This window comes from Phacochoerus africanus, chromosome 12, assembly GCF_016906955.1.
Source record: "Phacochoerus africanus isolate WHEZ1 chromosome 12, ROS_Pafr_v1, whole genome shotgun sequence".
NCBI lineage: Eukaryota > Metazoa > Chordata > Mammalia > Artiodactyla > Suidae > Phacochoerus > Phacochoerus africanus.
In genome coordinates this window covers 31,601,361-31,616,053 of record NC_062555.1, presented here as the reverse complement: position 1 = coordinate 31,616,053, position 14,693 = coordinate 31,601,361, and the positions used below count along the sequence as shown (strand labels likewise).

At 34.8% G+C, this 14,693-nt stretch overlaps 1 protein-coding gene across 3 annotated transcripts in view; it reads left to right on the top strand.

The window, feature by feature from the left end:
• ERCC6L2 (ERCC excision repair 6 like 2) overlaps positions 1–14,693 on the top strand; it is a 150,745-nt gene that overhangs the window by 37,279 nt on the left and 98,773 nt on the right. For 2 of the 3 annotated variants that reach the window (XM_047754776.1, XM_047754775.1), the window contains 2 exons: positions 8,302–8,424; positions 13,555–13,748. In XM_047754776.1, the coding sequence (XP_047610732.1) occupies positions 8,302–8,424; positions 13,555–13,748 (317 nt within the window). Of the gene's footprint in view, positions 1–8,301; positions 8,425–13,554; positions 13,749–14,693 lie in introns of those variants that run through there. The other variant, XM_047754777.1, reaches the window with a different exon arrangement.

Here is a 14,693-nt window from a genome sequence, read left to right as displayed (position 1 = left end):
TTTCATAGAATTTGACAGGTTATGTTAGAGCTATGACTGTATATCATCTTGGATAGATGAACAGATTGAATTATGAATTATCGTAATTAGGAACATATAGGCATAACCCAGAGATATTGCGGGTTCATTTCCGTACCACTGCAATAAAGTGATATCATAATAAATTGTCACATGAATTTCTTTGTTTCCCAGTGCACATAAAATTTATATTTACATAGTTCTATAGTCTATTAAGTGTGCAATAGCATCATGTCTAAAAAACCAATACACATACCTTAATTTTAAAAATGCTCTGCCATTGCTTTATCAACTAAGTTTATGTAGTATTCTAAATCCTTTGTCATTTCAATAATTTCATAACATCTTCACCAGGAGTAGATTCCATCTCAAGAAACCACTTTCTTTGCCTATGAATAAGGAGCCACTCCTCATCTCTTTTGTTTTTCTCATGATGTTGCAGTAATGCAGTTACATCTTCAGGCTCTAGTTTTAGTTCTGTTGCTGTTTCTGCTACATCTGCAGTTACTTCCTGCAGTGAAGTCTTGAACCTTACAAAAGTCATCCAGGAGTGTTGGAGTCAACTTCCAAATTCCTGTTAATATTGACATTTTGATCTCTTTGCATGAATCACAGATGTTCTTAATGGCATCTAGAGTGGTGAATCCTTTCCAGAAGGTTTTCAATTTCCTTTGCCCAGATCCATTAGAGGAGTCACTATCTATGGCAGCTATAGCTTTGTGTAGTGTATTTTTTAAATAATAAGACTTGATAATTGAAATGACTTCTGATCTATGGGCTGCAGAATGGATGTTGTGTTAGCAGGCATGAAAACAACACTAATTTCATTGTACATCTCCATCAGAGCTCTTGGGTGACCAGGTATATTGTCAATGAGCAGTAATATTTTGAAAGAAATCTTTTTTTTTTTTCTGAGCAGTAGGTTTCAACAGTGGGCTTAAAATAGTCAACCGTGTTGTAAACAGATGTGCTGTCATCTGGGCTCTGTTATTCCATCTGTAAAGGACAGGCAGAGTAGATTTGGCATCATTCTTAAGGGCCATAGGATTTTCAGAATGGTAAATTAATATTGACTTCAACTTAAATTTACTAGCTACATTAGCCCCTAAGGGGGTCAGCCTGTCCTTTGAAGCTTTGAAGCCAGGCATTGACTTCTCCTTTCTAGCTATGAAAGTCCTAAATGGCATCTTCTTTCTCTATAAAGCTGTCTTGTCTTCATTTAAAATCTGTTGTTTACTGTAGCTTAGCCAGATCTTCTGCCACCTGAGTTCCTGCAGCCACAATGCCCTAAGCCCCATCTGCAGCCTGCTCCATACCCCAGCCTTACACTCAATCTGGGATGAACACAACAGAGAAAGGGGCATGAATTTGGACTGCTTCTAAATAGAGCTACAGATGCCTACACAGGCAGTGCACATGTCATCTGTGAGCAAACAAACCTCACTTGCTTCAGCATTCACCTCCTTTGGGACAGGGCATACACTTGGACAGCAGAGCCTGATTGAACCTGACCCTCAGGACAGGAAACAGGGAAACAGATCCCATCCCTGAGAGAGCAGCAACAGCCACAGAGCAGAGAGGATGTAATAGCTCACACCTGCACAGGCTTTTGATACTTCAATACCAACCACACCCCCTATCAAGAGGATAATGGCCATCATACTCTGAGGAAAGACATGGCTGGCATCCATCCATACCTAAGCCAGCTCTTATACCAAAAACACTGGATACACAGTCTACACAGGAGCACTCCTACATAAAAACACCCTTTCAAGACCAGAGTAGATAATTCTTTCTCCTGTTTGTTTTCAAGGGCACATGAAACATTCTCTAGGATACACTACATGTTAAATGGTCATAAAACAAGCCTTAACAAATATAAGAGTATAGAAATTATTTCAAGCATCTTTTCTGACCACAATGGCATGAAACTAGAAATCAACCACAGAAAACTGAGAAACAATTACATGGAGACTAAACAGCATGCTACTAAGAAACCATTGTGTCAATGATGAAATTGAAGAATAAATTTTAAAAAATATGCTGAGGCAAATGACAATGAAAACACAACCATATAAAATCTATGGGGTATAGCAAAAGTGGCTTGTAGAAGGAAGTTTATAGCAATACAGGTATTCTATAAGGAACAAGAGACATCTCAAACTAACTTAATACCTAAAAGAATTAGAAAAAGGAGAACAAACAAAACCCAAAATCTGAAGAAGGATGGAAATATTAAAGGTCAGAGAGGAAGTAAATTATATAAAATAAATATATAAAAAATAAAATAGAGATAAAAATAATAGAAAAGGTTAATAAAGCCAAGAGTTTGTTTTTTGAAAAGATAAACAAAATTGATAAACCTCTAGCCAGGCTTACCAAAAAGAGAGCAGAGCCAAATAAACAAAATAAGAAATGAAAAAGAAATAACAACCTATACCACAGAAATAAAAAAAATCATAAGAGAATGCTGTGAACAGTTATGTACCAACAAATTGGACAATGTAGAAGAAGTGGACAAATTTCTAGAAATATACAGCCTGCCAAAACTGAGTAAGAAGACACAGATAATTTGAACAGACTGATCACTAGAAGTGAAGTAGAATCTGTAATTTAAAAAATCCTTTGCGTACAAAAGTCCTAGATTAAATGGCTTCACTGGGGAATTCTACCAAACATGAACTTGTACAAATTCTTCTCAGTCTATTCCAAAAAAAATTGCAGAGGAGGGAATAATCCCAAATTTTCTTTATGAAGTCACCATCAGCTTTATACCAAACCCAGACAAGACACTACAAAAAAGGAACTGGAGACCAATATCTTTGATGCACATGGATACATAAATCCTCAACGAAATATTAGCAAACTCAGTCCAACAACACAAAACGGATCACATGCCATGATCAAGTTAGATCCATTCTGGGGTCACAATGGTGGCTCAGAATATCCAAATCAATCAGTGTGATACACTGCAATAACAGAAGGAAAGACAAAAAAATCGCATGCTTATCTCAATAGACAAAAAAAAAGCATTTGATAGAATTCAGCATCCATTGATTAAAAAGTTCAACAAAATGGGAATAGAGGGAATATATCTCAACATAACCATTCACAACAAATCCACAGCCAAAATAATACTCAACAGTGTAAAGCTGAAAGCCTTCCCCCTCTCACCACTTCTATTCAATGTAGTGCTAGAAGTCTTAGCCACAGCAGTTAGACAAGAAAACGAAATAAGATATCCAAATAGGAAGGGAAGAGGTAAAACCATCACTATTTGCAGATGAAATGATACCCTATATCAAGAACCCTCAAGTCTCCACCCCAAAACAATTAGAAATAATAAGTGAGCTCACCAAGGTAGCAGGATACGAGATTAATATACAGAAATCTGTTGTATTTCCTTGCATTGGTAATAAAATATAGAAAAGAAAGTTTTAAAAATAAAACAGTCCTATTTAAAATTCACATAAAATTACCTAGAAATATACTTAACCAAGGAGGTAAAAGACCTGTGCATTGAAAAGTATAAAACATTGATAAAGAATATTGAAGATAATTCAAAGAAATGGAGAGCTATCTGTGCTTTTGGATTGGAAGATTTAATACTATTAAATGGCCATACTACCCAAAGCAATCTACAGATTTACTTCAATCCCTATCATAATACCCATGGCATTTTTCACAGAACTAGAACAAATAATTAGGAAATTTATATTGAACAGCAGAAGACCCAGATTTGCAAAGCAGTCCTGAGGAAAAAGAACAAAGTTGGTCATTTAATCCTTCCAAACATCACTCTCTAATACAAAGCTACAAAAATCAAAATGGTGTGGTATTGACACAAAAAGAGACAGATATATCAGTGGAAAAGAATAGAGAGCCCAGAAATAAGCCCACATTCAATTTCTCTTTGCAGAGGTAAAGATATACAATAGAGAAAAGACATTCTCTTCAACAAGTGGTGTTGGGAGTGCCAGACCACTGCTTGTAAATCAGTGAAATTAGAACATTCCCGCATACCGCACACAAAAATAAACTCAAAATATAAGATATGATTCCATAAAACTTGTAGAAGAGAACATGAGCAAAAAATTCTTTGATGTAAATTGTAGCAATGTTTTCTTAGATCAGTCTCCCAACACAAAATAAATAAAAGCAAAAATTTAAAAATGGGACCTAATCAAGTTTAAAAGCTTTGCACAGCAAAGGAAACCACCAGTAAAACGAAAATACATTCTATGGAATGGGAGAAAATATTTGAAAATGATGCAACCAGCAGGGCATTAATATTCACAGTATACAAATATCTCATACAACTCGGCATCAAAAAAAAAAGTCAATCACAAAAGATGCAGACCTAAATAGACATTTTAATAAAGAAGATGGGATTGCTGGATCATATGGTAGTTAAAATGTCTCTATCTTTCTGAGGAACCTCCATATTTTTTTCCCATAATGCTTGTGTCAAATTACAACAGTGTAGGAGGGTCCCCTTTTCTCCACATCCTCCAGCATTTGTTATTTTTAGACTTGTTAATGATGGCCATTGTGACTGTGTGACATGGTACTTCATTGTAGTTTTGACTTGCATTTCACTAATAATTAGTGATGTTGAGCATTTTTTCATGTGCTTACTGGCCATCTTTATGTCTTCTTTGGAGAAATGTCTATTTAGATGTTCTGCCCATTTTAAAATTGGATTGTTTGTTTTTTTGTTGTTGAGGTCTATTTGTTGTTTGTGTATTTTGGAGACTAAGCCCTTGTTGGTTGCATCCTTTGCATTTATTTTCTCCCATTCCATAGGTTGTCTTTTAGGATTTTTTTTGTGTGTTTGTTTTTTTATGATTTCCTTTGCTGTGCAAAAGCTTTTAAGTTTGATTTGGTCCCATTTGTTTAAATTTTGTTTTGTATTTTATTGCCTTGAGAGACTGGCCTAAGAAAACATTTGTACAGTTTATGTCAGAGAATGTTTTACCTATGTTCTCCTCTAGGTGTTTTATGGTGTCATGCCTTATGCTTAAGTCTTTAAGCCATTGTGAATTTATTTTTGTTCATGGTGAGAAGGTGTGTTCTAATTTAATTGATTTACGTGCAGCTTTCTAGTTTTCCCAACACCACTTGCTGAAGAGACTTTTTCCCATTTTATATTCTTGCCTCCTTTGTCAAAGATTAATTGGACTTAGTTATTTGAGTTTATTTCTGGGCTCTCTATTGTTTTCCAATGATCTGTATGTCTGTTTTTGTACCAGTACCACAGTGTCTTGATTACTGTAGCTTTGTAATATTGTCTGAAGTCTGGGAGACTTGGGTCTCCTACTTTTTTTTTTTCCTTAGGATTGCTTTGGAAACTCTGGGTCTTTTATGGTTCTATATACATTTTTGGATTATTCTAGCTCTATGAAAAATGTCATGAGTAATTTGATAGGGATTGCATTAAATCTGTATGGCCATTTTAACAATATTAATCCTTCCAATCCAGGAGCATAGGCTATCTTTCCATTTCGTTGAATCCTTCTTAGTTTCCTTGATTAGTGTTTTATAGTTCTCAGGGTATAAGTTTTTCCCTTCTTGGTCAGATTTATTCCTAGGCATTTGATTTTTTTTGGGGGGTGAGATTTTAAAGGGTATTGTATTTTATATTCCTTTTATAATATTTTCATTGTTAATATACAGAAATGCAACCGATTTGTGAAGGTCGATATTGCATCTTGCTGCTTTACTGAATTTGTTGATCAGTTCAAGTAGTTTTTGTGTAGAGTCCTTCTATATATATAGTATCATGCCATCTGCATATAGAGACAGCTTTACCTCTTCTCTTACAATTTGGATACCTTTTACTTCTTCTGTTTGATTGCTGTGACTAGGACTTCCCAATATTATATTGAATAAAAGTGTTGAGAGTGGGCATCCTTGTCTTGTTCCAGATTTAAGCAGGAAGGCTTTTAGCTTTGCTCCATTGAGTATTCTATTGCCTCTGGGTTTGTCATCAATGGATTTTATTGTGTTGACATGTTCCTTCTGTATCCACTTTTGTAAGGGTTTTTATTATGAATGAATGTTGGATTTTGTCAAATGGTTTTTCTACATCTATTGAGATGATCATGTGGTTTTTGACTTTTCTTTTGTTAATGTGCTCTATGATAATGATTTGTTTATGTTGAACCATCCTTGTGAACTTGGGATGAATCTCACTTAGTTGTGCTGTTGTTGGATTCAGTTGGCTAAAATTTTGTTGAGAATTTTTGTGTCAATATTCATCAAAGATCTTGGTGCATTATTTTCCGTTTCGGTAGTATCTTTCTCTGGTTTTGGATTAGGGTGATGGTGGCTTCATAGGGTGTCTTTGAGAGTGTTCCTTCTTCAATCTTTTGGAAAAGTTTAAGAAGGATAGATATAAGTTCTTCTTTGTATGTTTGATTTGTGGTTGCCCTGTTTCTCACATATGCTAACTCCTTCCTATATCTGCTTGCTTCATACTGATAGTCATATAGGCGCAAACATTCTAAACAAGAGGGTCTAGATTTTCTTACTCTTCTTCCCCATATTTTATGAATTTGATGCCCTTTTTTTACATCTTCACGTTAATCCTTTTTGAACTCAGTGTCTATTAGACTGTAGAGGTCTGTTTCATTGTTTGCTCCTTCAGAGGATTCTCCTGTTCTTTTAACTGGAAATGATTCCTGTGTTGGTTCATTTTGCTTATATTTTACTTACTATTTGAGTTTTGGGAAAATGGTTATCTACTGTATTCTTGGAGGGCTATTTATGTGCAGGAGTGTTCTGGGTAGCTTGTGAGGGCTTACTATTTATTTATTTAGGTGTAAATGCTGCCTTTGGTTTGGATGCTTTCTGTCTTTTTCCTCAGTGTGTGCAGTCCATTATCCCCTTGATTGGGGGATGTGCAAGTGTATGACCTGCATGTGCTTCCAGTGGAGACACCTGGTTGCTGGTCCACTGGCAGTGGCAAGGACCCATTAGGAGATGAGAATGCAGACTGCTCCTGGTTGCAAGGCTCTGGGCAGTGGCAGTGACCCTCAAGGAAGTGGGGGTGGTACCTAGAGCCCTTGGCAGCAGCAGCAGTGGAACGTGAGCATTTACAGGAGGGTGATGGCAATGGGTGGTTGCAGGGCCCTCTGCAGTGGTGACCATTGAGGTTATTGGGGCTGCAGACAGTGCCTATTCATGGGACCCTGTGCAGTGGCAGGTGGTGCCCACCTCAGGAGTCTGAGATGATTGTGGTGGCTTGCATCCACCTCTGTATCTTGCACAAGTGGTGCCCTGCCTCCTGTGATCCTGCTTGTGTGCAGAGAATGAAGTTTCTATGGCAGTCCCAGTGGTCCTTCTCTTGCCCTCCCCAATAATGGCACTTTGCTTCTCCTGCAGGCCCAGACCTCTTCCCACGCCTCTTCAGCTGTGGCACACTACTCCCTAACTCCCTCAGGCTGTCTCCACACAGCCAACCCTAGTCCTTTCCCTGTAACTAACCTCCATAGTGAATTCTTAGTGCCTAGCCCATGCCTGAGTGTCTCAGGCTGTGGTGTCCTGGGTGGTGATACTGATACTTTGTGCAGCTCTCTCTCTGCTTTGCCCCCCTTCAGCCAGCCACTGTATTTTTCTCTGAAGCTTTGAGGCTTCCCCTCCATCCTGGCTGATCTCTCAGTCAGTTAGGTGTCCCACCAAGGTTCAAATTCCTTTCCTCTTTCACAGCTCCCTCTCAGGAGTACTGGTTCTGTCCTGAATCCTTCGTTTCTCCTCTCTCTCTCTTTTTCCTTTTGTTTCATGCAATTATTTGGAAGGTTTCTTGCCCTTTCTGGAGGTCTGAGGTCTTCTGCGAGCAATCAGTTGGTGTTCTGTGTGAATTGTTCTACATGTGTTTGTGGGAGAAGGTGAACACAGCACCATGTTTTACTCCTCTGCCATCTTCATCCTGCTATGTATTTATCCTAATAGAGAACATGAAGACTTAATTTCCATGAATATATATATATGGAGGTCATACCTCAACTGATGAGATCAAGAAAGAATTCATTGTGTATTCCTATCGAAGAAATGGCAATGTGAGATTTTTTTTTTCTGTATTCAAAGGTAACTTGTATATTATACTTCTGTTTGTTAATACAAATAAATAAACCCAATGCTGGTGGTTCGTATTTCTTTTCCAATAAGCAAATCTATATGTACAAACTCCAATTGTCACTAATTGAGTAGTCATGTAAGATTTAAAATTTTGTGTATCCTGCTACATAGTGATTGAAAAAGGTGGATTTTTTTTCTCCCTAGGTTATTTCATTTTTGGCTGCAGTTTTGGGTAAAAAAGGAACTCGTGAAGATATTGAAAATAATATGCCGGAGTTTTTACTAAGAAGTATGAAAAAGGAAGCTCCTTCTTCTGCAGCAAAAAAGGTAAGAAATCTAGAAGTGTACAATTCATGAAACTGGTATTCCAAAAGTGTATGGAAGCTTTTAAACTTTATACATTACAGTATCAACTTAAAACATAAGAATTTGAAGACATTATTTAAATATTTCTTCTATATACCTAATTTTTGAAGGATTATTAATTTTATCCTCAAGTTAAATACGAGTGACTCTCAAAATAGCAGAATATAATTTAAAGTTGAATTTTGAGGGGGCTTTCAATCTTTTGCTTGGCTGGATTTACATAGCTTTGATTAATTTGTTAAATTTCCATGAATGTTTATGTCAAGTTAATTGAAGTCCAGTATATGGTTTTTTATTTATATGAGAATGAAAAGCAGACAGCTGTAGATATTGGTAACAAAGGTGCGTCACTGATAGTTGCTTAGCAGAATAATTACCTCTTGAAAATACAAAGAATTCTTCCTTTAGAAGGAACATTAAAGTTGGAGTCAGAAAGGCTAAGGTCTAGGCTTGTCTGCCTCTTACCTTGTGGCTGTTAATGCTATTCAAGTCCATTCTTCAGCTTTCTCCTTTATAAATATCTTATACATAATTGTTATAAAAAATGAGGTTTCTAATAAAATAACAAAATGCAAAAAAAGTGTGCTATAGTTATGTCTGATTTTTATATTGTGCTCAGCATTCAGGAAACTAGATAGAAATTCTATAAATTTGAAGTATTTTAGGAAATCCTTATTATATTGTGGTAATGAACCACTTGGTACAAGTTTTAAAACAGTGTCTCTTATATTTGTCTTATGTATAAGATTGCTGAGAAGTCCAAGTTCACTCTTATCTATAATTCAGGCATTTCAGTGTAAAATTTTCAGTATTGCCTTAAGGTATTAATAATTATTATTACTTTAAATTTATGATTATTTTTAATAGCATAAATACATTCTGAGTGCCAATTTTAATTTGATTCTAAAGAAACATTTTAATTCTTAGTGTGTATTAAGTTCTCAAGAGTTCAAGTACTGTTTTTAGCTTTGCTTTCAGTTGGTGTTTGGTTCGAAGTGTAGAGCTGATAATTTTAGCTAAGGATGGGAGAAGGGAGAAGAAAGTAAAGAAAGTATTCATTTGACGGTATAATAAAATATGCTAATAGCTGCCTTAATAGACACTGATGCCTCTCATTTTTCTTCCTTCCTCCTTGCTCCCTTCCTCTTCCTCTTCCACACTCTCTTCCTTCCTTCCCCACCCTTCTCTACATTCACACACAGACACACACATTTAAATTCTTTGCTATAATATACACTGCTAATTTTCTACCTCCTTTCATTGAATTCCTAATTTATTTTCAATTTTTCTTGTATTTTAATAAATTCCATTAGAGCTATAAATGTTCCTTTGATCACTACTTTGGATGCATTCCATTGTTTCTGATATGTAGTCTTTTCATTATTTTTTTTCTATATTGTCTATGACTCTGGTTCTTCTGCTTTAAAGAAATATACACTGTACTTTATGTAAGGGAAGTAAATGATGACACCAGAATCAGCTTCTTTGAAGCACATGATTGGCATAATTTTTCCCCCTTTAATTAATTACTCTGCTTTTCCTTTTCATTATGTTTATTAATTTTTTTCCAATACTTTATTTGTAGTATATAGAAATACAACTGATCTTTGTCAAGTTTTAGGGCTCTGCAACTTTACTGAATTTCTTTAATAGTTCTTTAATAGTTCTAACAGTTTTTTGAGGGCATTTTCTACATGTAATATGATGTCATCTGAAAACAGAGGCAATTATTCTTCCTTTCCAATTTGAATGTCTTTTATTTGTTTTTCTTGACAAATTGCTCTAGCTAGGACTTCCAGTACTATAATAAATAAAGTTGTGAAAGTGGGCATCTTTGTCTTCTTCCTGATCTTAGAGGAAAAGTTTTTAGCTCTAATTATTGAGTATGATGTTAGCTATGTGCTTATCATATATGGCCTTTATTATATTGAGGTATGTACTCTCTATACCCAATTTGTGGAGTTTTTATCATAAATTGATATTGAATTTTCTTGAATACTTTTTTTGTTCCATTGAAATGATCATATGATTTTTATTCTTCATTTTGTTCATCTGATGTATCTTGTGATTGATTTGAGTATATTGGACCATCCTTGCATCTCTTGAATAACTCTTGCTTGAGTGTGGTGTATGATCCTTTTAATGTATTTTGAATTAGTTTACTAATGTTTCATTACATTTATGTTCATCAAGTGTACTAACATGTAATTTTCCTTTCTTACGGTATCTTTGTCCGGTTTTGGTATCAGGGCAATGCTGGCCATGAAAATGAGTTTGGAGGTATTTCTCTTCTATTATTTTTCTTTTTTTTTTTTTTTTTAGAATTTGGAAGAATTGGTATTAATGTGGTAGAATTTACCAGTGAAGATGTCTGGTCCTGTATTTTTGTTTGCTTTGAGGTTTTTGGTTACTGATTCAATCTCCTTACTAGTAATTGTTATGTTCAGATTTTCTATTTCTTCATGATTCAGTCTTGGTAGGTGGTTTGGTTATAGGAATTTGTTCATTTCTTCTAGGTTATCTAATTTTTTAGTGTATTGTATAGCGTAGTTTCTTTTTCTTATGATCCTTTGTATTTCTGTTATTATTTGTAATGTCTCATTTCATTTCTAATTATATCTATTTGACTCTCCTCTGTTTTTTATTCTAGTTAAAGATGTTAAATTTATCTTTCAAAAAACCAGTACTTAGTTTCATTGACCTTTTCTATAGTCTCTTTATGCTCTATTTCATTTATCCACTCTGATCTTTGTTATTTCTTTCCTTCTGTTGACTTTGGGCTTAATTTGTTCTTCTTTTTTTAGATTCTTGTGGTATAAAATTAGGTTGTTTATATATATATGACCATTTTTTTTTCTTTTAATGTAGGTGTTTATCACTATAAACTTCCCTCTTAGAACTCTGTTTGCTGCATCCTCTAAGTTTTGGTATGTTGTGTTTCAATTTTCATTTGTCTTAAGGTATTTTTTGATTTCCTTTTCGATTTCTTCTTTGACCTATTGGTTGTTGAGGAACATATTATATAATATCCACATATTTGTGTGTTTTTTAGTTTTCTTCTTGTGATTGATTTTATGCCATTGTGATCAGAAAAGATGTTTGATATGATGTCAGTCTTCTTAAGTTTATTAAGATTTGTCTTGTGACCTAACATTTTTATCTATCCTGGAAAATGTCCCGTATGCATTTGAGGAGAATATGTATGCTACTGCTATTGAATAGAATGCTCTATATATGTCACTAGATCCATCTTCTCCAACTTTTGGTTTTGCCTTGTCCTGGCCTTAGAGGAAAAGTTTTCAGCTCTCACCATTGAGTATGATGCTAGCTGTGTGCTTGTCACGTATGATCTTTGTTATGTTGAGGTGTGTTCCTTCTATACCCAGTTTGTTCAGTTTTTGTCATAAATGGATATTGAATTTTCTCAAATGTGTTTTCTGCTGCATTGAGATGAATATATGATTTTCATTTTTCCTTTTGTTCATCTGATGTCTCTTGTAGTTGATTTGAGTATATTGAACCATTCTGGCTAGCTGAAATAAATCTCATTTGATTGTGGTATATGATCCTTTTAATACATTGTTGAATTGACTTGCCAATATTTTCATTGAGAGTTTTTGCATTTATGCTCATCAGGGATATTAGCCTGTAATTTTTGTATCTTGTGGTATCCTTTTCTGGCTTTGGTATTAGGCATCATACAATGAGTTTGGAAGCATTCCCTCCTCTTCTATTTTTTTTTTTTTGTAAGAGTTTGAGAGGGTTTGGCATTAATTCTCTTTTGAATGTTTGGCATAATTTACCACTGAAGCTGTCTGGTACTGGACTTTTGTTTGGATATTTTTGGTTACTGATTTAATTTCCTTACTGGTATTTGTTATATTCAGATTTACTATTTGTTCATGATTCAGTCTTGGTAGGTTGTATGTTTCAAAGAGTATGTCCATTTCTTCTAGTTGCTAATTTGTTGGCATATAATTGTTCATGGTAGTCTTTTATGATACTTTTAATATCTGCAGTATTAGTCCTAAGGTCTCCTCTTTTATTTCTGATTTTATTTGAGTCCTTTATCTTTCTTCTATTAAGTTTCTAGCTAAAGGTTTGGCAATTTTGTTTGTATTGTCAAAGAACTAGCTCTTAGTTTCATTAATCTTTTCTTTTGTCTTTTTAGTCTCTGTTTTGTTTATTTTCACTATGATTGTTATTATTTCCCTCCTTCTACTAATTTTGGGCTTCATTTTCTACTTTGTGTTTTTCTAGTTTCCTGAGATATAATATTAGTTTATTTGTGAATTTTCTTGTTTCTTGAGGTAGTCATTTATCCCTGTGAACTTTCCTCATAGAACTGCTTTTGCTGCAGCCGTAAAATTTTGGTATGTTGTATTTCCATTTTCATTTATCTTAAGGTATTTTTTTTGATTTCTCCTTTGACTCACTAGTTATTCAGTAGCATGTTATTTAACGTCCACAAATTTGTGGATTTTTTTCAGTTTTCATCTTGTTTCATACCATTGTCATCAGAAAAGATACAGAATATATGGTAGTAAATATAGATAAGTTATTGATCCAATGATAAGGGAGGTTGGAGGTTTTCTTCTGATTGCTTTTAATATTTCCAGTGAATTTTCCAGGTCATCAATTAATGGGGGAGAGAGGAAATAAACTAGAGAAGTGAAAAGGAGAGAGAGCTCGGGAAGACCACACATTTCAAGAAAAAAACCTGGCCTACCTTGCATATTTCTATTACCCATGTGGCCCTTGAAACTTATTATTAGGATCCTGATTATTCTTTTTTCCTCTAATTTGGAGAATTACCTTCTTCTTATCTTTCAACTCCTTTTTAGGGGAGTATTAAAAATAGCTGTTTCTTTGATAAGGTTGGGTATCTAGTTTTTCCTAATAAAAAGCTAAGTAATCAACAAAGTATTTTTTGATGGTCTTCTAAGTCCAGATATATTTCATTGTTCAGTTGTACTTATCCTTATTAACTGCAGTGTCAAAAACAAAGAATAGGGCTATTGATATTCTGGATTTAACCTTGGCATTCTTTTTCATTTAAAAAATTATATCACAATTTTTTTCTTCTTATAGCTATTCTTAATAGTTGCTCCTCTTTCTGTTCTCTACAACTGGAGGGATGAATTGGACACCTGGGGATATTTCAGAGTTACTATTTTACATGGTAACAAAAAAGATAATGAACTGATTCGTGTAAAACAGAGGAAATGCGAGATTGCTCTAACAACTTATGAAACACTGCGCTTATGTCTGGATGAACTTAACAGGTAATGTGAATAGTAGAACTGATTGCATTAGTATTCTGTTTACATCACTGTATTTATACTTTTATACTTTGATTTCTAAGGCTCTAAATATTCTTTAGCATGACTTAATTTGATTTCATAATTATTAAAAGACAGTTTTTAATAATTATTTTCTAAGTAGGAAAACCTGAGTGAGATTTTCTACAGTTCTTTATTTCCTTTGTTATCTTTCCAAACAATGCCTGTTAATGAATAAGACTTGTCCTCTCATGTACAACCTTCTATGTGTACAATGCCTGTAGACTAAAACAGTTATTTTCTCAAATGATTTTCATTATGGGAGTCTGTTATGAATGTGGAGTGGGAAAAATATATATACACATCGAGAACCACTATTCCAGGACTGTAAGTACCCAAAGAAATGAACTACATTTTAAACTTTTAGTGGGGACTCTAGAGACAGGCAATTATAAAATCATGTGAGTGCTGTGTGGGGAACAGAGGATGTTATGGGAACACATGAGGAACCTGACTCTGCTGCAGAGGGAGGAGAGTGGCCAGGGAGCTTCCAAGAGATGATCTATGAGCTGAGGGAGAAGTGAAGGAGGAGTAAGTGTTGAAGAGTAGGAACGTAATACAGGAAGAGGAAGCAAACAGCATTTTCAGAGGCCTTTAGAGAACAAAGATCACTGCAGTTTTGAATAAGTAAAAGCAGTTCAGATGCTTTTTGCATCTAATGGCTGCAGCCTAGAGTGTAAGAGGAAAGTGGCCAGGAGATAACACCAGTGTGGTAATAAGTAAGAAACGGACTTAAAGAGTATTGACCCACTTAGAGGATTTTGGTTTTTATCCTTAAAGCAATGGTGTTTCTGAACTGTTTTCAGATTGCTATTATGATAAAAAATGATCAGATTTGCATTTTATAAGTAACTCAGTTGCTGTGTATGCATACAGGAGAGCCAAATT